Source organism: Pantherophis guttatus, chromosome 11 (assembly GCF_059756535.1).
Source record: "Pantherophis guttatus breed Tessera chromosome 11, ASM5975653v1, whole genome shotgun sequence".
NCBI classification, from domain to species: Eukaryota; Metazoa; Chordata; class Lepidosauria; order Squamata; family Colubridae; genus Pantherophis; species Pantherophis guttatus.
In genome coordinates this window covers 3824107-3849502 of record NC_142073.1, presented here as the reverse complement: position 1 = coordinate 3849502, position 25396 = coordinate 3824107, and the positions used below count along the sequence as shown (strand labels likewise).

Here is a 25396-nt window from a genome sequence, read left to right as displayed (position 1 = left end):
TTATATATCTCCATTCCCACCGCACTCCAGGGGAAGGTTACTGCAAAATCCCCATTTCCTTCCAATCAGCTGGGACTTGGGAGGCAGAGAATAGGTGGGGGAGGGGCCAGTCAGAATTTTTACTACCAGTTCTCCGAACTACTCAAAATTTCCGCTACCGGTTCTCCAGAACTGGTCAGAACCTGCTGAAACCCACCTCTGATATACATTCATAAATATATACCTGCACCATACATCTCTTTCTCTTTCTCTTTCTCTTTCTCTTTCTCTTTCTCTTTCTCTTTCTCTTTCTCTTTCTCTTTCTCTTTCTCTTTCTCTTTCTCTTTCTCTTTCTCTTTCTCTGTCTCTGTCTCTGTCTCTGTCTCTGTCTGTCTGACTGTCTGTCTATCTATCACCATCCATTTTGAATACATAGTGGAAAGAGGAAACTTGAGAGTTCACAAGGTTGACGCTAAATGGAACAAAACATGTCCTTACAACTTCATAAAATTCTTGATCCTACAAACATCTCACGATCTGGCTAAACATTTTCCATGTTCTTTGTTTATTGACCCCAACAAATTTTCTTGGACTAACAACCAAATTGTCTATGGTTGTACAAACCCCTTGAGTTCCTGGCTCAGAATGTCAACAGTGACCAAGCCACCTTTCTGGATCTCTAAAAATAACTGACTTTTGAAGCTTTCCCCCAAAGGCAAAGTTTAAATCCCAGATGGAATAATGTTAATCGGGCCTGTACAGTTTCAAGATGCTTTGGTATTGTTCCCTTACTGGAACCTCATACAGTATATTGTAGTGATCACAGTTAAAAAGTAAATGCTTGGTATTTTAAATAAATGACACATAAGTCAATAGGAAGGGATTAAATGCCAGCATAGCCCTAAGGTAGGCAAATGTCATGTAATGTCAGAGCGAAAGGGTTCAGATATCTACCAAAATGGTTAGTATGGGCTGAAAATGCCCTTAGGTTGGTGGGTCGAATGCATTTATGGAAATAAATGTTTTCTGTTGCAGCTTTTCTGCCCCTGAAATAAAAGAAAAACAACAAGGACAATTTATTTATGTAAAAAAGATGCGGACACTCTAGAAAGAATGCAGAGAAGAGCAACCAAGAGGATTAGGGGACTGGAGGCTAAAACATATGAAGAATGGTTGCAGGAACTGGGCATGTCTAGTTTAGAACTAATTATTATTATTATTATTATTATTATTATTATTATTATTATTATTATTATTACTATTAATGAAAAGAAGGACTAGGGGTGACAGGATAGCAGTCTACCAATATCTCAGGGGCTGCCACAAAGAAAGGGGAGTCAAGCTATTCTCCAAAGCACCTGAAGGCAGGACAAGAAGCAATGGGTGGAAACTAATCAAGGAGAGAAGCAACCTAGAACTAAGGAGAAAATTCCTGACAGTTAGAACAATTAACCAGTGGAACAACTTGCCTCCAGAAGCTGTGAATGCTCCAACACTGGAAGTTTTTAAGAAGAGATTGGATAACTTCTTGTCTGAAGTGGTGCAGGGTTTCCTGCCTAAGTAGGGGGTTGGACTGGAAGATCTCCAAGGTCCCTTCTATTCTATTCTATTCTATTCTATTCTATTCTATTCTATTCTATTCTATTCTATTCTATTCTATTCTATTCCATTCCATTCCATTCCATTCCATTCCATTCCATTCTATTCTATTCTTTCAACGTAAGGTGATGTTACATTAGCGAGGAGACTACAATGGTAGTACAAAGTAACTGGGGTGGGTTTGCGGGAGGTAAGTAGAGTTAGCAGGGAGAAATAAAACAAAAGCACTGTTCAAAGACTATAATAATTTTTTTAAAAAAAAAATGATTCTCCAAACTGGGATCCTTCAAAGGCATTGCACTCCTTCCCAAGCTGGCCTGTTTAATGCTTGCTTTTGATATTTTCCGGCGCATAAAGCAAATCTTCCTCTTCTGCGCCGTGCTTTGTGTTATTCAGATATAAAATTATTGCCTTAAATATGCTGACTAATTATAATTAAGCAGCCATTGCTGATTTGTTTTTCAGGGCCGCCCCATTGGAACTCGGCCTTGCGTGCAGAAGAAAAATCTGGCTATTAAAAGGGTGGAAAGACGTGTATTTGCAGAAGTTACGATGCCGTTTCAAGGGAACGGTGGCCTCTGTTTTTACAATAAATATGTCAAGAAAGTCCTCATGCCTAACGAATTAAAAAGAAGGAAATAACTAGCTGCTAAAAGAGTATCTAATCCATAGAGCAGGGGTTTCAAATTCAAGGCCCGGAGGCTGGATCTGGCCCACGGGGTGCTTAAATCTGGCCCATGGAGGTGCCCTAGAAATGGACCAGCCCACAGTGCCTCTTCCAGCAAAAACAGAGCTCGGGAGGGCTGCATGCAGTCCTCCCGAGCTCCGTTTTCGCTGGCAGAGGATTGCAGGAGACCGTCACAGCTGAAACGGACCTCTGGAGTCTGTTTTCGCTGGTTGAGTGCTCGGGCCACCACAGGCATGCCCCCGACACGAGTGACATCAAGCTGGACCCACACCTACCCTGGCCATACTCATCCTGCCTCCCCCCCAAGGTCAAACACAACCCTGATGCGGCCCTAAATGAAATCAAGTTTGACACCGCTGCCATAGAGGAAGGAATAAGAAGTAGACATTAAGGATAGGCAATAGAAAAGGGAGCCAATAGGTTCCAATAGCACAAAGTAAAAATAGAGTTTATTATGGTTCAACCATACTTAAGTTCTTATTGTGGTCCTTTCCCTAGAAATTGTCATCTCACCCAAAGCAACAATGTGAATTGCTTTGAAGCAGTGGTGAAATTCAGCTGGTTCTATCTAGCTTGGGCAAACTGGTAGCGCCAGCGGCGGGAGGCTCCACCCAACCGCCCGGACACCATAATGTCCTGTTTTTAACCTCTGGGCATGCACAGAAGGCTCTGGGCATGTGTGGAGGAGGCGCGCGCGCTCACATTTCCGAACCGGTAGAGAAGGTAAATAAATTTCACCCCTGCTTTGAAGAAATAGGAGTTAAGGATGCAGCTAAATTTCTTGTTGGGAAACTGCCAGCTAGGCTAGAAGGAGGGGTTAAGAGAGGGTCTAGTTTAGAATCCTTGCGCAGCTACAAGCTACATAAGCTTGGCCTCCATGAAGCAAGGGGAAGGCAAGCAATCCAAGGAGATTCCTGTAACATAGGTGGTAGACAATAAAGCTACTGACTTTAGCGATTGATAAATGGTTTTGGTTGTTTGTGCCTGGCACATCTATTTCCAACTGTCTAGCAGTGGCGCAAGATATGGAGAACTGCTTTCAGCATCAGATTTCAGATTTTTCTCCAAATAACAAAACTCACAGAGAGCTCGCTCCTTCCTTATTTCAAATGCTCGGTCTGCAACTCAGCGCACAGTGCATCTTATATTGCTGTTGGCTGGACTTATTTTTTTTCCCCCAGATTGTTGAGCAAAATAAGAATTTGTTACCAAGAAGTAAGCTATTTTGCTTAAAGCATGCCAGCCAGACTTGGTCCCTTTGAGGTTTTCTGCTTGGCAGCCAGACAAATGTGCACTTTTTGAGCCCTGGGCACATGTGGTCTGTTAGGCCTATCCCGGTGCTTGAAAAGACAGAACAAGTATCGCTGTGTATTGTTGTGTATCATCGTGACCCACTGTGGATGAAAGCAGTTGCTGACATGTCTTTGATTACAGTAAAGTGACACTGTAGGAATCCGAGCAATTTCTTCTAATTTGGATTCTAGCTGTGCAAAATATAAATTCTACCCAGGGAAGAAGGGGTAAAATAGATGACCAAAATACTAATATCTAAATAGGCAATTTCTTTGTGCTGGGTGCAACTGTTTAATAACACTCATGAGCTACTTGCCATGTTTTATCGTTTCTTGAAGATAATACTACATGATGGGCTTCTGCCATCCTTTCTTAGCAATAAAGGTAGTCCTCATTTAGCAACCACAATTGAAATTGGCAGCTCTGTCCCTGAGCAAAGTAATCACTAAGTGGGAAATCATGTGAACCTGACTGTGCTTTTCTTTTCTCCACTCCCTACCATTTCAAATTCTTACCTCGGAGCTGGGATAATGAAAAAGAAGGGAAATAATGCTTGCATGTACATTTATTGGAGAGGAAAGGATTATAAGAGAGTACATAGACCCACAGTAAGGAATACACATAGAAGACAATGTGCTGATGCCGGCAGCCAAGAATGCACTATGCGAGCACTCCAATGTATTTTCTATTGTGCACCTGCTTACTCTCTTACAATCCCTTCCTCGCCAATCTCTCTCCTTTGCAAGGAAGCAGATTCTGGTTAAATGGTAGAAAGGACATCATAATGATACAGACAATTCAACCAATCTGCAGAAAAGACAGTAAAATCCCCTAAACTGAATGGAAGTGAAGACCAGAGGAGTCATCTGCCAGAGATACTTACTCTTGATTTCTTCCTTAGTCAGAAAGTTGGATTCTGTTTCTTAAATGGCTCCTTTCTATGATTCTATAACTGTTGTGATACAAAGCTCAGTTTTTCAATCTTGTATCTCTGCTGCCATCTTGTGACACACAATCAGCACAATCTTATTCAAGAGCTTTCTTTGTTAACCAGATCCTCTTTTTTCTGTAATGGGCTTCTGTCTCATGGTCTTGTCTTAACAATGATGTCACCTCCTTTGGGTAATGAAATTTTCATTGTGGTTGCCACTGCTTCGTTTGTGGTGAAAGCAGAGCCTTAATTCTGTCCATCTATTGGGTGAACAATTTTTCAGGCATAAAGGGAATATCTCTCTCCCCCCCCCCACAAAGAACTGATGTATATGTTTTGTGCATCCATCAGCCCCAAATTTTTCCTGTATGGTATGATGAAGTAAATCTCCAAAGAGGCACAATCAGTGGTGGTATTCAGCCGGTTCGAACTGGTTCGGGCGAACCGTTAGTGTTGTGGTCCGCCAGCAGCCTGTGGAGCTGGCAGCGGAGTCGGACAGCAATGAGGCTGAGGAAGAACATGGGCCAGTCCTGGAGGCTGGGGAAGGCCCAGAGGAGGGCTCTGCGTCGGAGGCAGAGATGGGGCCAGGGCCATCGGGGAGTGATGTGTGGACTCCAGAGCCTCCAGAGGCTGACAGTAGAGAGGCAGAGGAACAGGAGGAGCCTGTTCCTAGTGCACGCATGAGAAGAGCTGCCAGAAGGCAAGAGCAGCTAAAGCAAAAAGGACGACTCGGGAGTAAGGCCAAGAGATGATTGGCCCCTCCCATAAGGCTTAAAAAACCAGCAACGGCTCTTGGGCTCTTTGTCGGAAAACAACGTTGATAGATTTGTTTCTTGTCTTGCTGCATTTATTTCTTCTTGGCGTCTTCTGCTTCTGAACCTTTGCCAAGAAAAGTCTTTGGCAGGTTGCCACAGTAGACCAAGGTTGGTAATAAGGCTGAAGAATTATGTTATGAAGAATTTGTTTTGATTTAGTTTGGACTACGCGGATAATGAGTTAATTCTGCTAATAAATTCTGTTTGTTTAGAACTGATTGTGTCTGATAATACCTACTTCGGCCTAGGTCACAACAGTTAGTGGCAACCTGCGGTTGGGTGCCCCGGTGCTATGCCGTTCTATTTAGCCACAATTTCAAAGCCACACACATGTGTGCACGCACTCACATTTTCGGTGCTGAGTGAACCGGTTGTTAAATTATGTGAAATCCTCCTCTGGACACAATATTCCTGAACCATATCATAATTCCTACTCCTCAACCTGGTCCATCTAAGTCCCAACAGAAGGAAAGGTAAAACATAAAAGCCTTCTCAGGTTGAACTCCATTCCTGGAAATTTCCTAGGGATAAGCATCCGGTTTTCTTGGAAGAAAAGAAAGGCTCCAAGAGAAAGCTTTAACATGGGGCCCAATCGTGTCTTTGGATTTTTCATTGTCATAGTTTCACCTCCAAATTCTAATCCGTGTAACTGCTATCAATGTAGCTCTTCTTTGTTTTCCTTCCCTTTGAGGATTTTCCAAAGCACCCGAAAGCCAGACAAGGAATAATGGATGGAAACTGAACAAGGAGAGATTCAACCTGGAAATAAGGAGAAATTTTCTGACAGTGAGAACAATCAAGAAGAGAGCATTTGGGAGTTGTGGAAGCTTCATCACTTGAGACTTTCAAGAAGAGATTGGACTGCCATTTGTCAGAAACGGTGTAGGGCCGTGATGGCGAACCTGTGGCATGCGTGCCACAGGTGGCACATGGAGCCATATCTGTGGGCATGCGAGTGTTGCCCTAGCTCAGCTCCAGTGCACATGCGTGCATCGGCCAGCTGATTTTCAGGCCTTCCGGGCCCACCGGAAGTTGGGAAACGACCATTTCCGGCCTCCGGGAGGGTGGGGGAGGCCATTTTCGCCCTTCCCAGGCTCCAAGAAAGACTCTGGTGCCTGGGGAGGGCGAACAATGGGCCTACCGGGCCCACCGGTAACCTGTTTGCCGTTGCATGCCAAAAGCGGTGGGAGCACAGAGGGGGATCATGCGCACACATGCAGAGGGGCAAAAAAAAGAATTATGGGTGTGGGCACGCGTGCGCGCGACCCCTTCACGTGCTCCCCCTGCTTTTGGCACGCAATGGCAAAAAGGTTAGCCATCCCTGGTGTAGGGTTTCCTGTTTGGGCGGGGGGGTTGGATTAGATGACCTACAAGGTCCCTTCCAACTCTGTAAATCTGTATCGGTATCTGTATCTATATCTGAATCCTTGTGTCCTACAAGTTCTGTCCTTTTTCTTCACTGTCCTGTACTATAATGGTATTTGAGAATGACCTTGGGGGACAGATGTTAGAACCTGTTCTAAAATTAGCTTTATACCAAATACCACCCCAAAATCTGCTACAAGGAAGGACAGTGTGGGTAGCTTTTTTTTTAAAATAACTCTCCAAGGAGTGCTTCTAAATTATATATACATCTATCTTCAGAGGCTAAACATGCTGGGAAGAGACCAGGGGATTCTACAGCTTTTGACAAGGAGGCCAAAGGACTATTTGAAAGACAGCAGTGCCAAAGCCATTCTGGATCGCAGCCAACGAAATTTGATGCCGTGTCCCCAGTCACCAAGAGTTGAGCTCAAGTTGACGGGGTCTTTATCTTTTTACAACCAAAGCTCAAAGGAAAAGCCCCTTTTGGAGATAAGCCCATTATTAATGAAAGGAAACCTGGCATTATACGCTCTTGGAAAACGTGTTTGAAAAGTTGATTCAGCTTTAAAGCAGTAGATGTCACTCTACATCTTCCCATGATAGGAAGAACACACATTCCATCTCCCTCCCTCCTTCCCTTTCTCTCTGCTGCGGCTTGCTGCTTTCCATTTGATCTTTCTCAGCTTGGTTTTCTCAAGATCCCGGAATAATATGGAAATCTTCTCTGAAGACCACATGGGACAAGAGAAAGAAGGTGATGGTTTACTAGGGCTTTCATGTGGCAAAGGGGAATATTAGTAGCTCAGGGTTGAAACGAGGGGTCCTTGATGCTCTCTGAGCTTGCTTGTTTTCTTGAAGATGTTGCATGACTCGAACCTGTTGCCTAGTTCAGATAATGAAACGTAACAGAATAAGAGAGTTGGAAGGACCTTGTAAGTCATCTAGTCCACCCCACCCACCCACCCAAGCAGGAGACACCCTACACCATTTCTGATAAATGGTAGTCCAGTCTCTTCTTGAAAGTTTCCAGTGATGAAGCTCCCACAACTTCCGTAGGCAACTTCTGTTCCATTGGTTGATTGTTCTCACTGTAAGAAAATTCCTCCTTATTTCCAGGAATCTCTCCTTGATCAGTTTCCATCCATTCTTCCTCGTCTGGCCTTCGGGTGTTTTGGAAAATAGCTTGACCCCCTTCCTCCTCTCTGTGGCAGCCCCTCAAATATTGGAAGACTGCTCTCATGTCTCCCCTGGTCCTTCTCTTCACTAGACTAGCCATGCCCAGTTCCTGCAACCGTTCATCATATATTTGAGCCTCCAGTCCCCTCATCATCTTGGTTGCTCTTCTCTGCACTTTTTCTAGAGTCTCAACATCTTTTTTATAGGGTGGTGACCAAAACAAGCAAGCCCAGAGCCTTCATGTTCACATGCTATGCTTGGGCGCCAGTAAAATAGATCTGAAAATGTTATTTGCAAGAATAGTTCCAGGAAGAAACTCAGCAGTTGTGAGTTGAGTGGCTGAATGATGAATCCATCCTCTTGTGTCAGCGTTCACAAAGAAGCAGGTGCTTTATTCATTAAATAGCAACAAACTCACGATCCGGACTTTTCCTGAAAAAGAAAAAGGTTGAAGTGCAATAGAAGTCAGCCCTTTAAGGTAGTTCAGACACGAAACCACAAGTACTAACACCACCTTTAATGTAAGGTTACAATAACAGAATCTTGCATGTCTGAAGGGCTCTCCCACCCTCCCCTGCCTTTATGTCCCCAAGAACACGGGAGGGTCCCTTCTGAGCTACTTTGTCTACTCCAGTGGTGGTATTCAGCCGGTTCTATCCAGTTTGGGCGAACCGGTAGTGGCGGCGAGAGGCTCCGCCCACCCACCCAGATGTCATCACATCCTGTTTCTGACGCTGTGCGCATGCACTCACATTTGCGAACCGGTAGCGAAGGTAAGTGAATACCATCTCTGGTCTACTCCCATTTTTGCTCTGGACCAGGTCTTCAGGGCCTTGTGAAAGAGTGTCAAAATGGAGGCCAGTCTATTATCTGTAGGGATGATGTACCGAAGGAAGGGAGCCACCACGGAGAAGGCCCTTGTTCTGGGTCCCGCCAGATGTATCCCATACTCATCCCATTACATCAGAGACGTTACTGAACTACAGAAAAGTAAAGGGGAGATTTGATAGAGCATGAAAGGAACCCCATTGGGAGAGGAAAAAGGTGAGCTTGGGCAACCTTGTTTCTAATTTCTTTCCACCTGGAGCAGCAAAGAAACTTTGCATTGTTTTGTTTTTTTTAATGACTCTGTAATCCCTCGTATTGGGGTGAAGTCAGAAATGGAGCTTAGGAATTTACTGGTCGGATGCCCTTCCTAATGCCTACACAGAGTTTGCAGCAGAGAATTCCTCATAAACACCTGCCACTGCCTAGGATCGAATTCATAGCCTTCTGAGTATGAGGCGAGAGCTCCGCCTCTAGGCCACCCGCGCCGCTTGTTGTATTTTCTTATTTGAGGAGCTTCAAAAGAAACTCCAAGAAAATGTCGGCAACCACAAAAGGACCATCACGGCCGCCAGGAAGACCAGAGCTGCATTTCTGATGATGTGTTTTTCCGAGGACTTGCTAAACCTTTGGCCGTGACCATGGGCTTGGAACCACTCCACCACTTCGCACAGGCTGTAATGCTGAGGTTCGTAGTCCAGCTCCCTTCTAGCTTTGGCTATGCTGAAAAAATGGGTCACGCCGGTTTTGTAAACTTCGGTGCGAGTGAGGAGGGGCTGAAAGTTGTACAGGCGTCCCACTGCAACATGGACCAGTTCTGTAACAAATGCAAAGAAGTAAACAAGTGACAGGGGGAGGCGGAGAGAGGGGTAGGTGTATCCTAAACCTTCCACCAAAGGGCGGAAGAATTCAAAATTATTGACTGGCCTCCCATCAGAAATGAAATAGGCTTGGCCAGCAGCTGCATGGTTTTTGGTGGCACCCAGAGCCTCTGCTGCTAAAATGTGAGCTTGCACCAGGTTATCTACATGCACAAAGTCCACCAGGCTGCTAGGATTCCCGTACACACACCGGAACCATCCCTGCTCAATGTAGTTGACAATCCTTGGAAGATGCCTCTGCTCTCCTGGTCCATAAATGCCAGCAGGTCTTATGGCGCAGGTTCTCAAAACTCCCTGACCATCCCTTAGGACTGTCCCATTGGCCTCCAGAACTTTCATTTCAGCCAAAGCTTTGGTCCTTGAGTAATGATCAGGGTGAAGATGGAGGGGTAGATAAGGCCAAGATTCATCTCCATTTTCTATGACTTGACCTCCAAAGACCACATTGTATGTGCTTGTGTATATAAGTTTGGAGATTCCAACTTTCCTGCAAGATTCAATGATGTTGTTGGTTCCTTTGACGTTCACCTCTTCTATACGTTTTGGGTTGAGCTGCTCCCGGCCAGACATTCCATAGGAAGCAATATGGAAGACACAGGACACACCCTGGAGTGCTTCTTCCACTTCGTGGATCACACAGATGTCACCTTGCACAAATTTCACACCTTTGGGCATCTCTTGGGTAGGCTTGGAAACATCAAACAGGATCACATCCACTTTGCCCTTGGCTAAAGCTGAACCCAACCTGGAATACAACAAGAAATACAGCTGCTGAGGACAAGAATGAGGGTTGCAACTTTTAAGCAGCAGATCAATCAACGAAAGCTTCAGTGGGGCAGGGCTGGTGTGTTATTCTGAAATCTACCAAAATAGTAGAGGTGGTTCTCATTTATTAAGCTCCTTCACACACCAATGGAGGCTCACACACAATGGGAAAGAGAGAGAGAGAGGGAGAGAGAGGGGGACGGAGAGAGAGAGGGACAGAGAGGGAGGGAAAGAGAGGAAGAGAGAGAGAGGGAGGGGGAGAGAGAGGGACAGAGAGGGAGGGAAAGAGAGGAAGAGAGAGAGAGGGAGGGGGAGAGAGAGGGATGGAGAGGGAGGGAAGGAGAGGAAGAGAGAGGAAGGGAGGGAGAGAAAGGGAGGGAAAGGGAGGGAAGGAGAGGAAGAGAGAGAGAGGGAAGGAGAGGGAGGGAAAGAGGGGGAGAGAGGAAGGAGAGGAAGAGAGAGGGAGGGAGGGAGAGGAAGGGAGAGAGAAGGAGAGAGATGGAGGGAGGGAGAGATGGAGAGGGAGAGAGGGAGGGTGGGAGAGGGAGGGAGAGAGAGGGAGGGAAGGAAGGAGAGGAAGAGAGAAAGAGGGAGGGGGAGGGAGGGAGAGAGATGATAGATAGATAGATAGATAGATAGATAGATAGATAGATAGATAGATAGACAGATAGATAATGTTTGTATGTGTATAGAACATGAGCCAATTTGGATGCATAAATACAATTTTCCAAAGGCTGTAATTACCAACATTGCAATTTATTCGCAAACAAACAAGTGTAATTCTTCATGGAACAAATACTAACCGAAAACCAAAATATCCACTTCCGCCCGTAATGAGGACAGCTTCCTTGTTGGGATTTTCTCTTTCCATATCCCCGCCCAATGTCCTAAACTATAAAGGAAGAGAAAACGTGACATAACCTTAGTGCGCACAACATGCAAGTCGTAACTTGTGTTTCGTATTTTATTTTAGGTTTATGTTTTCTTATTGCGTCTTTTGAATCCAAAGCCTTTCAGCAAGCAGTAAAACACCTCCCTGGACTTAAAAACTTTTTGCAACCCAGCCCTTACATCTGAGACTCAGAAAGGAGGCAGTTTTCTTCTGTGTGGATTTTACAGTTTGTTTTCTCATTTTGCTAAGTAGCCATAGATTAGTATAAAACAGGCTTTTCTAAGTAATTTATGACGATGAAAAGCCAACTTTTCCCCAACTGCAAGTGGACTGGACTCCCGTTAAAGTGGGCCACGTTATTTAGGCTTACATAACATCTCGTCTGTTCAATGTTTACACGCCCCAAGTGCATGAATCGATCTCTGGGGTGGTGGGAGGTATTCTGCATGTGCTTCAAACATTCTTGTTTAATGATCTACCTTGGGGTCCAAACTCTTCTGTCCTTGGCCAAGCAATTCGCATTTCACCAAAACAAAAAACAGACGAGTTTCTAAAATGAATTGGATCCCAGGAACATTCATTCAAAATGGGACTTCCCTAAAGGGGAAGAGTCTCCCTAACCAGGATCTCCTCTTGTTCTCCACAAGCAGGAAGGTTTGGGGATGATGGAAGCTGTAGTCCAGCTGCCCGTTTGGAGACGCTGATTTGGGAGGAAGGCATTGTAGGCCAGAAGAAGCCAACGTGGTGCCTCCGCAGTGTTTTGAAATGACACCAACTCTGACAGTCTAGCTGGAGCCAAGTCCCAAAACATCTGGAGAACATCAAGGTATCTTCTTTCTCCAGCTCTATCATCAGTGTCAACCACCACTTGCTTACCTTTTGGACACTGGAGGTGATGGGACCTGTGGTCTAAGTCCATCTGGAAGATGCTGGGGCTCTTACCTCCACCCCTGGCTGCGGATGATAGGTGTTGCAGTCCGGCGCGTTTTGGTGAAACGGGAGCGCCGGCTTCCCTAAGTTTCTCTTCGCTTTCCCTTCGCTGTCTCCGCCCCATCACCCCATCATCTGATGAGAGGCGGATCCCGTCGCTCGCCCCACATTACGCATCTCCAGCTACAGGCTGTGGACAGCCCCATTCCCCTTTGCTGGGCATCCAAAGTCCGTTTCTGCCTTCAGCGCAGCAAAGTCTCCGGGTTAAAAAAACCCGCGGGCGCTGATCCATCGGAAGAAAGAGACTTGGCTCCGCGCGCCCGACTCTCTCTCTCTCGTTTTCCGAGTAGTTTTTTTTAGGACCTGGAGGGTGGGGGGTGGGGGGGGGGGTTTCCGACATGACGCCTTCCAGCCGTTGCCTTCCGTACAACAAGATGTCAGAGCGCGCAGACCGCGTGGGCTCCGTTCCTTTCGCGATCTTGAGTTGCCATCCTAAAGATTCTTCCACCTTCCGTCTCCCCGCCCGTTTCAAAGAGGCTGGTTGATTTTCCCACCCTCCCTCGACCCTTCTCCAAAATCTTTAGAATAGAATAATGGAGTAGGAGTAGGAGTTAAGAATAGAATAGAGTAGAATAGAATAGAATAGAATAGAATAGAATAGAATAGAATAGAATAGAATAGAATAGAATAGAATAGAATAGAATAGAATAGAATAGAGTAGAGTAGAATAGAATAGAATAGAATAGAATGGAATGGAATGGAATGGAATGGAATGGAATGGAATGGAATGGAGTGGAGTGGAGTGGAGTGGAGTGGAGTGGAATGGAATAAGAATAGAATAGAGAATACAAAAAAAGAAATCAAGAAATTCAAAGGTGAAAAAAGTAAGGTTTTACATTTAGGCAAGAAAAACAAAATGCACAGGTACAGTATAGGTGGTACCTGTCTCAATAATGGTGACTGTGAGAGGGACCTTGGAGTCCTAGTGGGCAAACATTTAAATATGAGCCAGCAGTGTGCAGCAGCTGCCAAAGAAGCCAACACAGTTCTAGGCTGCATAAACAGATGGCTAGAATCAAGATCACGTGAAGTGTTAATACCACTTTATAATGCCTTGCTAAGGCCACATTTGGAATTCTGAATCCAGGTTTGGTCGCCACGATGTAAAAAAGATGTGGAGACTTTAGAAAGACTGCAGAGAAGAGCAACAAAGAGGATTAGGGGACTGGAGGCTAAAATATATGAAGAACGGTTTCTGGAACTGGGTATGTCTCATTTAATGAAAAGAAGGAGTAGGAGTGACATGATAGCCTTGTTCCAATATCTCAGGAGCTGCCACAAAGAAGAGGGAGTCAAGCTATTCTCCAAAGCACCTGAAGGCAGGACAAGAAGCAATGGGTGGAAACCAATCAAGGAGAGAAGCAATCTAGAACTAAGGAGAAATTTCCTGACAGTGAGAACAATTAACCAGTGGAACAACTTGCCTCCAGAAGTTGTAAATGTTCAAACACTGGAAGTTTTTAAGAAGAGATTGGACAGCCCTTTGTCTGAAATTGTATAGGGTTTCCTGCCTAAGCAGGAGGTTGGACTAGAAGACCTCCAAGATCCCTTCCAACTCTACTATTCTGTTTTCTTTTCTGTTTTCCTGACCGTGAGAACAATAAATCAATAATAATAATAATAATAATAATAATAATAATAATAATAATAATAATAATAATTTTATTTATATACCGCCCTTCTCCCAAAGGACCCGGGGCGGTGTACAACCAAGATTAAAAACATAAATATACAGTATCATAGTTAAAATTAATTAAAATCATTAAATAGTTTTGACCAAATTTTAAAAACCCAATATTAAAACCCAATTTAAAATCATTCAGTTAGACAGCCCCGCCTGTTGGAACAGTAGGGTCTTGAGGGCACAGCGAAAGACCAGGAGGTCAGAGATCTTCCAGTAGTCTTAAATCAGTAGTCTTAAAGTTGCCAAGGTTGGAGACCCTTGTTCCAGAGGATGTGGGAGCTCCATTGCTGGAAGTTTTCGAGAAGACTGCACACCCATTTGTCCAGACTGGTATAGACTCTCCTCTCAAACAGGGGGTTGGACTAGAAGACCTCCAAAGTCCCTTTCAACTCTATTCTATGTGCTTCCCCCCCCCATATTTTCTTGCGATAGGTGGCGATATTGCACCAAGTCACACCTGCTTGTTTTTCTTCTTTTTTTTTTAAGCAAGTAGAGAACAGCGTTTCTCAACCCTGACAAATTTTAGGTGGCCTTCAACTCCTAGAATTGCCTGGGGAAGTCTGGGAATTGAAGTCCGCCTATCTTAAAGTTGCCAAGACTGAGAAATGCTCCTCTAGAATGTTTTCCCTGGAGGACCAAGCACCAAGGAATGAAACAAAACTAGTTCTTTTATTTGCATTTTAAAAGTTACTGTCCTTTTGCAATGGTTTTGATGGCATGGTTCAAATTCTACGAGGAATTATTTCCTGGTTTGAGAGACTCATGGTGCCCCTCAAAGGGGAGTAGGCCCTGTTTTCAAAGGATAAGGTGCTCTAAGCTTTGTTTTGAAAGCAATTTCAAAATTGCTTTCAAAAGCAATTTCAGGTTTGCGTTGTATCTCGAGGGCTTTTGGGTTTTTTCCCTTCGTCCCAGACCACCCTCTGTTCTGAAACATCTGTTGATTGGTCTCCTCGGGAGACACGATACCTCCAGGTCTGGATCTATAAAAAGAAGAAGCGGATTTTCAGCTTCTTCGTTTCATTTTTAAAGGAAATATTTGTTCTATTGGAGATAAGTGAATCTTTTTTCCTTCATCCAGTGTAGCCATTTTTTTGGGGGGTGGGGGAGTGTTTCATGATCTATTTTCCAATCTTCCCTTATCGTATCTAAACATCCTATCCTTGACCCAGTTGCTGTTCCATAAATGAATTTATAGCAAGAAGGGAGAAAACCTATAAAACCAGTTCAATGGATTGGTGATGCATTCCAGAGCCATTTTACTTATTTATTTCCTTCCTTCCACATGTTGTAGGTTCCATTTCTGAGGAAGAGACTAAATATTGTCCTTCTAGGCTCGAAAATGGGGCCCTTAGCAGCTCTATTTGTTGCACGTGTCCTGATTTATTAAATCAGGTTTGTTGTTGTTGTCATGTCTGACCCATCGCGACCCCATGGACAACGTTCCTCCAGGCCTTCCTGTCCTCTACCATCCCCCAGAGTCCATTTAAGCTCACACTGACTGCTTTAGTGATTCCATCCAGCCACCTCGTTCTCTGCCGTCCCCTTCTTCTTTTGCCCTCAATCGTTCCCAGCATTAGGCTCTTCTCCAGTGAGTCCTTCATTCTCATTAGGTGGCCAAAGGATTTGAGTTTCATCTTCAGGATCTGGCCTTCTAAAGAGCAGCCAGGGTTGATCTCCTCTAGGACTGATCTAGGTTTGATGACTTTGCAGTCCAAGGGACTCGCAGGAATCTTCTCCAGCACCAGAGTTCAAAGGCCTACATTCTTTGGCCCTCAGCGTTTCTTATGATCCAGATTTTCAGGTTTAGATTTCCTTACAACTCATCCAAAATTTCTCCAGGTATCTGGAGATAGCCCCTAGCCTTTGCCTCTGTTCTCAATGGTTTTTCTTTATCAATTCCTACCTTGTGAATAAAAACAACACATGGGTTGGATGACCACATATCCCATCTGCCTTGTTTTGCCTCTTGAAGATGATCCATGTTTCTGTGGGATTTCCACAGGAGAATTTAACAGCCGGTGAGTAGAGTGGAAAGTAAGAAAGGATAGTGTTGAAGTGTGGGAACATACATGACACCGTCCCACCCACAGGTGATCCATAACTTCAATCCACAATTGGAACCATCATTTCCATCATAAGACAATGCAGTTGTGAAGTTCAGTTGGGGCCTGATTTTCCCACAATTTTTCAGTTGTTGGTCCTTAAAGCAAATCACTGCAGCTCTTAAGCAAATCATGGCGCTGTTTAGCGAATCCAGCTTCCCCAATGGGAAATGTGCAAAGAAGGTCACAAGTCATGATCATGTGACCACCGGATGTCGCAATTGGTCATGGAATCCTGCATTCAGTTTTGATCGCCACGATGTAAAAAAGATGTGGAGACTCTAGAAAGAGTGCAGAGAAGAGCAACAAAGATGATTAGGAGACTGGAGGCTAAAACATATGAAGAACGGTTGCTGGAACTGGATATGTCTAGTTTTATAAAAAGAAGGACTATGGGAGACATGATAGCAGTCTTCCAGTATCTCAGGGGCTGCCACAAAGAAGAGGGAGTCAAGTTATTCTCCAAAGGACCTGAGGGCAGGACAAGAAGCAAAAAAAAAGAAAGCTAACTCCCTGCAGAAACCGTTGAATTTCTGAACTAAGCAAAGCTAGGCTTAATTTGAGAACCGGTGTCTGATATTTGTCTTGGATCTTAAATCTTTGTGGTATTTGGATTGGTTCCACCTTGGAGATCATTGTTTATCCTGCTGCACTAAGCTATAACATTTCCTTCCCTCTTCCTTTCCATCAAAATAAATAAATAAATAAATAAATAAATAAATAAATAAATAAATAAATAAATAAATAAATAAATAAATCAATCAATCAATCAATCAATCAATCAATCAGAAAGTCGCCTCCAGGATAGCTGTAGAGGTGAGGAGGACTCAAAACCGGGATAGGAATTATTCTCAATTACAGGTAATCCTTCACGTCCAAGAGTTCATTTAGGGACCACTCAAAGAGACAGTGGCACAAGAGAAAAGCGACTAATGACCGTTGTTGACACTTAACAACCATCGCAACATCTTCATGTTCTTGTGACCAAGACTCAGACACTTGGCAATTGACTCTTATTTATGATGGTTTGCAGTGTCCTGGGGTCATAGGATCCCCTTTGACAAGCAAAGTCAATGAGGAAGCCAGATTTGCTGAACAACGGTCTTAACAATTGCAGGGATTCACTGAACACACACATGGCAAGGACGGTCATAAAAGGGGACAAAACTCATTGAACGGCTTTCTTGTTCAGCCACAGAAATTGTTGGACTCCATTGTGGTCATAAGTCAAGGACTTTTACTTTACTTTACTGTTATTTGATATGTATACCGCCTTACTCCCGAAAGGACTCAGGGCGGTGAACAGCCAACAATAAAATATATATATACAAAATTTAAAAAGCAGAAATAAAATTGAATTAAATAGTTTGGCCCAGACAAATTAAAACCCCAATCAATTTAAAACAAATTGAAACTTTGAGTATTAAAAATATTAAAATTATTAAAATTGTTTAAAAAGAGGGAGAAAGTTAGGCCAGGCCCGCCTGTGGAATAAAAAGGTCTTTAGAGCGCGGCGGAAGGTGCGCAGATCCGGGATCCTCCGTATCTCCGGGGGGAGCTCGTTCCAGATAGTAGGTGCCCCCACAGAGAAGGCTCTCCCCCTGGGGGCCGCCAGTCGACATTGTTTGGCCGACGGCACCCGGAGGAGCCCCTCTCTATGAGAGCGTACCGGCCGGTGGGAGGCTGGATGTCATCTGTCAAATGAGACAGACCTGGCATTGCATAACATCAGCCGAAGGCCAGGACCCTGAGGGTCTGCGCAACCTGGAGAACGAGTGGAGCTCGTTCTCCAGGTTGTGCAGGAGATACAGGACTACCTGTAATGAATTATAAACCCAATGTTTACTCATCTGAGAGCTTAGCCCTAGGTAGGTAAGATATGGGATCAGTGGTGAAATCCAAATTTTTTTACTACCGGTTCTGTGGGCGTGGCTTAGTGGGTGTGGCAGGGGAAGGATAGTGCAAAATCTCCATTCCCACCCCACTCTGAGGCCAGCCAGAGGTGGTATTTGCCGGTTCTCCGAACTACTCAAAATTTCCACTACCGGTTCTCCAGAACCTGTCGGAACCTGCTGGATTTCACCCTTGTATGGGCTCATCCTCTGAAGATTTGGTAAGCTGCTTCCTGGAATGTTTTGCAGTCTTCGGTTCTTTTCATGATGGATTACAATATTCTGGCAGGAATCCATTCGCCGTTTGAAGATAGAGGAGATATTATCTTTAATCGTTTGCAAATAAATTAATTTACCCCTCCCCATCTTTCTTTCTTTCTTGTGGCCGGGCCAGATTTTTCCCACACCATTAAATCCATATGGAAGTAATTTGTTGAGATGGATAAATTTCTTTCATCTCTGTGCATTGTGGGATACTTAACCCTTTGTGGGTCACCACCTAAAAAAACCCTCCGTCTTGTTAAAGTTACTTTGAGAGGGTTGTCTAAGCCAGGTGGGATGCAGGAGATGGGATGCTGCCTTTGATCTGGAGGCCTCTTTACCGGAAAAAAAAAAGAATGAGGTCTTGACAGAAGCTAATCTGATTTCATTTACATTTACATTGAGTTGGGAGTCGGTTCAATAAATCCGCTTTGTAGTGCATTTCCCTATGTACGGTATTTAATTTTCCTCCTTTTGTGGCATTAAAGCTGTAGTGCATTGACCATAGATTTTTAGATTTGAGACTCTTTTTAAGATTTTAGTGGCTATTGTTTGAGAAGAGGACTTGGAGGAAACTGGCCCATCAGATCTGTATCTTCTAAGTCTTGCAGGCTTATTTTTCATTAGTTTATCTCGCCCTCTTTGAAAGCCATCGGAGAACGTTGAGTCAGGGTGGGAATCCCAGATGTTAATAATATGCTGGGCAATTGGAGGAGTTGAGTTCTCTTCATTATACCTAGGAGTACTCACTTCAAAAGATCTAAGTCCCAGAGCTCATTGTAACATCATTGCAAAAAAGGCATTAAGAGTTGTCAATCTTATTTGATGAAGTTTTTTCTCTGGTAATGCTATACTTGTATATGCCCTATACAAACTAGGGCATATAAAACCTTTGCCAGACCTATTCTTAAATACTGCTCACCTGCCTGGAACCCTCACTGTATTTGAGACATCAATCCATTAGAGAGGGTCCAGAGATATTTTACTAGAAGAGTACTCAAATCTTCTGCTCGAAATAAAATTCCCTATCCCACCAGGCTTGAAATTTTAAGTCTGGATAACCTCAAACTATGCCGTCTACGTTCCAACCTAAGCTTAGTTCATAAGATTATTTACCAAAAAGTCCTATCTGTAAATGAGTACTTTAATTTCAACCATAATAAGACAAGGGCTATCAATAGATTCAAACTCAATGTAATTCGCTCTAATCTTGATTGTAGGAAATATGACTTCTGCAATAGAGTAGTAAATCTCTGGAACGCTCTACCTGATCCTGTTGTTAGTCTCTCTAACCTCCATACCTTTTACCTTAAACTGTCTACCGCGGAACTTTCACATTCTTAAGAGGTCCCTAAGGGGCTGTGCATAAGCGCACCAGTGGGCCTTCCATCCCTGTCCTACTGTCCCCATTTACATGTCATCAACACATCATTCTATGTGTTTATGGCTATGTTTTGCCTATTTATATCCTTTTATTTGTGCCAATTCTTTTCATGTGTCCATGTACATGTCTATACTGTTACTTGTTTCTTTGTACTTGTTGACAAACAAACGAACAAATAAATTATGAACTTTCTGCTAACCACGTCTACAGGATAATCTATCGAGCTTGGCAAATTCTTCCCTTATAGTGTGGAACTGAAAGCCGAGATCCCGAGTGGACCAAGTATGAAGTGAAACCTTGAAAGCAATGGAAAGACTGCCTTTCCACTTTGACAAAGCATTCTGGCCGATATAATAACATCGTGTCTTTCCTGCCAGCTGGGAGAACATGAGTTGTGCTATTGACATTTCTTTGATTACAACAATCCCTCGCAACAAATTCTTAATCTTGCCAAGGTAAATATCCTGATTGGGGAGGATAAATAATCACACCCACTGCTTGTCGTTCAGGTGGGTGGACAGGTTTTTAATCATAACTAAGTGGGCGAGGTACTTATTTATTTTGGGCAGAATTTTTTTAAAGCATAAGGTGTCACACTTTTCTGCCGTTCAAAGAATCTTAGCAAAAATCAAACAAATGTCATTTGCAGTTAAGAAGGAAGGAATGAAATTAAATTGCTAGTCCAATTGTCTACCTTGCTGGGTATAAAAATGCAGGGTAAAAATAAAATCTCCCAGAGGTTTCCAAGAAAGGAGACCCAGTTTAGTCTAGTGGATAAGACACTAGGCTAGAAACTGGGAGACTGTGAATTGTAGTTCCGCCTTAGGCATGAAAGCTGGTTAGATGACTTTGGGCCAATCACCAGGAGATGGAGAGTTCTAGGTCTGCCTTAGCCATGAAAACCGACTGGGTGCTTTGGGCCAATCATTGCCTTTCAGCCCAACCTCACAGGGTTATTATTGGGGAGAAAATAAGAGGAGGAAAGAATATCAGATATGTTCACCACCGTGACTTATTGGTAAAAATAATAATGCTGGGATAAAAATAAATATAATTTTAACAAATCAATACTGATGCTACACATCAGTACCATGGATAGAGCCAAAGACTCCTACTGTAGGTTCATCAGGCAAAATAGGGTTGATCAACTGATTAGATTTGGGGGGGGGAAATGGAATCAATTTATCATTTCAGTTCTGGGAGCAATCTGTAAAAAACCATATCTGCACAATGTGTAGAAGTAACTGAAATCACCAAATCAGTTCTATCAATGCAGTTTTATTAACTGGGTGATTTTTTTTTTAAGGCCTACTTGGGGCTGCATGACCAACTATTGGGCAGCAAGATGGTTGACATACTAAACCCTCATGCTATCTGGTGGTGATTCCAGATTTTGCAATCCTAATCTGATGGCCCTAGTTATTTTACTTCTGTTTATTTACCCCCAAGGGAAGCAATGTTGCAAACCCTGCTTTCAAAATAGTTTTGAGCAACGTGGTCACACTACTTTTGTGTGAGGCAATGAAAGGGCTTGGGAAAAAATGCAGGTCTTCTACCTCAATGTTGAAGGAGAACATCTAGTCCAATCTTGTGACTGGTGCAACTGCAAAGAGGCAAGCGAACCAGCCAATACCAGTTTGGTCAACGTTTGTTATTGCCTTCTCCTTTGAAAAGTGCAAAATCTGGAGAACATGGTAAAGACATGAAAAGAAGAGTTCAGATACTCAAACGGACAAATGTAGGTATGATGTATGGATACTGTCAGGCACCTTAACTTCCAGCTAAGCTGGTTTATTGCAATTAAGCTGATTCATTGCTCATGTCTATGCACAAGACTTTAGTCAACTAATGGCCAGCACTAAATTGGCGCTAGATAAGAATTAAAACACTTGGATTGTTTGTGGCAACGTAATGACTCCAGGCTGCTTCCTCTTTTGACTCAACCCCCAGGCTCTGCCTCTCCTCCTACAGATACATTGGTGGTTTATAAGGACAAAAGGATATGAAAAGATATAACGAGTGGTACTTTAATTGTAATCCCTTTTCTTTTTCTCTTCTTTCCTGCCTTTTATTTCTTTGGCTTTCAACATCTTGCTCTTTTCTGAACTTTGTCTAACATAATAGCTCTGAAAGGGGAAGGTATGATGGGTAAGTATAGGATGTCTCCAGATTTCAGCATCTCTGTCAGCTTCTTCACAGCTTCACCCAATGCTTCTGATTCCAGATTTGGAGACATGACTATAAAACAGTCAATAACAACAGTCAATAATACACTGATTTAACATGGTCAAGCTAAAGCTTAGACAATTAAAGACCTGCAAACAAAAAGACCTGCAAATAGAACAACTGTGTAAAAGAAAACAAAGATACTATCCAACAGTTAATAAGTGCCTTGGGTGGCTTTCCAAAACATCGGGAGCACCACTATGGGCATTGACAAAATTACCCTTCAGTCAATTGCAAGTTTGACTGACAGTTTTATTTGGAACAGCTTACATCCTGCGACAATACCACTAACACCATATCTGCCTATCCCAAGCCCTTGCAAAGGACTCAGAAAGAGGGATAAAAATGCCAAATCCAGTCTAAACATCTGGTCAATTGTGTGGCAATTACGTGGAACAGCTTACCTCTTGCAAAAAGACTTGTAAAACCATCAAACATTCACATCTGCCTACCCGAGGTTTTGTCCAATAGGTGGACAAAAATGGCAAATCCAGTTTGAATATTTGTGTGATGAACCATACTAATGTGTAAGAATAATAATGGATGCTCTCTCTCTCTCTCTCGCTCCCTCTCTCACCCCCCCTCTCTCTCTCATGTTCCAATCCCCAAGATCTAGGAAGAAAGGATTTTTTTCCTGACAGTTTCGGGGGGTGGGGAGTTAATTTATATGACAAAATAGTAGATAAGAATTAAAACCCAGAATTATGTTAATGCTCCTGGAAAATCAAAACCATGTCCTTGTATTTTTAATGTGGTTTTCACCATCTATGGAAGGGGACAACCTGTAATTTAGAGTCTTTATTTGGTCATCTACACAACTAATGGGAAAATACCAGAGGGAGTTAAACTGCCAAGAGAAACCAGATAAGAGCTAGGAGATTTACTGCCTTGGAAGAATGCCTGCATGCTTTCCTATCCTGATTGCTTTGTATTTCTAGATAAAACCGTTATCACAAAAGATCTCATCCTAACAGAAAGAAAACTTGTAGTGTTCTTCATGGACATGTCAACACCTGAGAAGGCCAAGCCTCACATATGGTTTCCCTTGAAATCATCAGAATGGTTGCCAAATATTTCTCGTGGTAGAATGTGTGGTTCATTAATTATAGGTAGGAATCACTGTAGATTTTCACAAAAAATAGTCTAGGCAACCATTGGACTGGGATGGTATAAGGCTCCTGCCTTGAGCAGGAGGTTAAACTAGAATACCTCCAAGGTCCCTTCCACTCCTATGTTCTACCTTTCAAAATAAGCCATTTGTTGGATATAACAACTGTATCCCTTCCGGAAGGGATGACTTATGGTACGTACGTGCCATCTTCCAGGTTTAAATAAATTCCAACTTGACAATGAGGCCTTCCTTGTTGAAATTTCAGTTTGTGCAGAACCTTCTCAAGTTTCTGTGTTTTCCTTCCTTGGCTTTGGGGTGGAAAAATGTCCTGCCAACACACGTTTCATAAATGCAGGTTGAAAGCATGGATTATGATGGTTGATTTTAATTATGTTAGATGTGGTCTTGAATTGTTTTTTTTTTTTTTATATCTCTGGTTTTCATTTTTTGCTTTTATGTTTTATTGTAAACCCTGGGGGAGCTTGGTAGCTGGTGGTAGCAATGCAACGCAACGTAATGCAACACAACGCAACACAAGAGTTGGAAGGGACCTTGGAGGTCTTCTAGTCCAACCCCTGCTTAGGCAGGAAACCCTACATCACTTCAGACAAATGGTTATCCAACCTCATCTTAAAAATGTCCAGTGTTGCAGCATTCACAACCTCTGGAGGCAAGTTGTTCCACTGATTAATTGTTCTCACTGTCAGGAAATTTCTCCTTAGTTCCAGGTTGGTTCTTTCCTTGATTAGTTTCCACGCATTGCTTCTTGTCCTGCCTTCAGGTGCTTTGGAGAATAGCTTGACTCCCTCTTCTTTGTGGCAGCTCCTGAGATATTGGAAGACTGCTATCATGTCTCCCCTAGTCCTTCTTTTCATCAGACTAGACATACCCAGTTCCTGCATCTGTTCTTCATATGTTTTAGCCTCCAATCCCCTAATCCTCTTTGTTGCTCTTCTCTGCACTCTTTCTAAAGTCTCCACATCTTTTTTACATCGTGGCAACCAAAACTGAATGCAGTATATTCCAAGTGTGGCCTTACCAAGGCATCATAAAGCGGTATTAACACTTCACGTGATCTTGATTCTATCCCTCTGTTTATGCAGCCTAGAACTGACTAGCTGGCCTACCAGGCCCCTTCCACCTCTTTTAATCTGAGATCTGCAGAGAGTAGCTCAGTTTACTCAGTTTGGCTTTTACCAATAAGGCAAGGATGTTGCTTGGTTCCTTCCCTCACCCCCCTCCCCAAAGACTTCCCAATATTGAAGAAACCCTTCATACGTTTTTTTTTTTAATTTGATTTATATGCCGCCCTTCTCCGAAGACTCAGGGTGGCTTACAATGTGCTCAGCAATAGCCTTCATCCTTTTGTATATTTATACAAAGTCAGCTTATTGCCCCCACAAACTGGGTCCTCATTTCACCTACCTTAGAAAGGATGGAAGGCTGAGTCAACCTTGAGCCTTGGCGAGATTCGAACCCTGCAGTAATTGCAGGCAGCTGGTCTTAATAAGCTTAATAACAGGGTGCCTTAAACCCCTGTACTACCAAGGCTCTTTTTTGTGGGAGAACGTTACTATTGAACGGAAGTAAACATGGGAGAAAGCAGAAATATGTACCTAGCGCTAGACTCAAAATCACATTTTCAAGTTTTCCTAAGAACATTAAGCTGGGGAGAAACAACTGTGCTTTGTTCCTGTTGTCTCCCGCCATTTAAATTTAGTATAAATGACTTGATGTTGTTTTTATCTCACCGCAAGCCATGTCTTTGAAACTTGGGGGGGTGGGCGGGGAGAAGGTCGATAGGTCTCTGGCTTTAATATTTGTCCACACAGACATCTGACGTGCTTGAAGCTCCTTCCCATGCAAGGTTCAAGATGGATTAACCATTTGATCGTCTTTCTGCTCTGCTTGAAGAAAAACCCAATAACCCTTTTGGCCTTTGTGGAGGAACATGGCTTTATTTAACCCTCCTTCACTTGGACATCTTCAGGCGTGACCTCAAGAGCTGGAGGTTTCTTCTTCTTCTTCTGCTGGTAAGACAGCGTCAGTCCTCTGCGTCATGACACATTGTCTGGAATAACTTCAAGATAATTGAAGCTGCCGGTTGTATCATGAAAGTAGAGACCTTCAACGGAGAACTGTTAATGCCAGCGGTTCATGAAAACAGTCATTCCTCTTTAAGCATGGAGTCAAGCAGCTCCTTGAGAGAGAAAGATGTCTGTCATTGCTCTCGAATCGGGTTCGTTTTCCTGTAAATTCTCCTGTGTCATTTTTACTGACTGACGATGGAGAAAGCTTTGAACAAAGGCAGGAAATTAAGCCAAAATTGTGGGAACAGGTCACTTATTTCCTCTGGATGACACCCTTGGGGGAGGGGAAGAAGGCAGCTGAGCATTATTTGTACCCCCGAATCCTTTGTTTCATCCCCTTCTTTAACTTTCTATAGAGATGGAATTCTACCAATCGGTGAGTTTTTGGCATCCTGAAGGCCATCATTCCAAGCCCCGATACCACTTTAGTTCTACATCAGTCCTTCC

The 25396-nt window shown here is 43.4% G+C and overlaps 1 protein-coding gene across 1 annotated transcript; it reads right to left on the bottom strand.

The window, feature by feature from the left end:
• Positions 1–8348: 8348 nt before the first annotated feature.
• Positions 8349–12472, bottom strand: SDR42E1 (short chain dehydrogenase/reductase family 42E, member 1). The gene is made up of 3 exons (XM_034426528.3): positions 12086–12472; positions 11121–11209; positions 8349–10297 (listed from the first exon to the last, which is right to left on the bottom strand). The coding sequence occupies exons 2-3, from the start codon at positions 11186–11188 to the stop codon at positions 9190–9192; spliced, it is 1176 nt and encodes a 391-aa protein (XP_034282419.2). The 5' UTR covers positions 11189–11209; positions 12086–12472; the 3' UTR covers positions 8349–9189.
• Positions 12473–25396: the final 12924 nt, after the last annotated feature.

What these genes read in the sequence shown, in the direction of transcription:
- SDR42E1 (XM_034426528.3), bottom strand. Translation starts at nt 11,188, where the DNA reads ATGGAAAGAGAAAATCCCAACAAGGAAGCTGTCCTCATTACGGGCGGA. An exon ending in AGTGGATATTTTGGTTTTCG is followed by an intron (nt 10,298 to 11,120) that starts GTTAGTATTTGT and finishes GTTGTATTCCAG; the next exon opens with GTTGGGTTCAGCTTTAGCCA.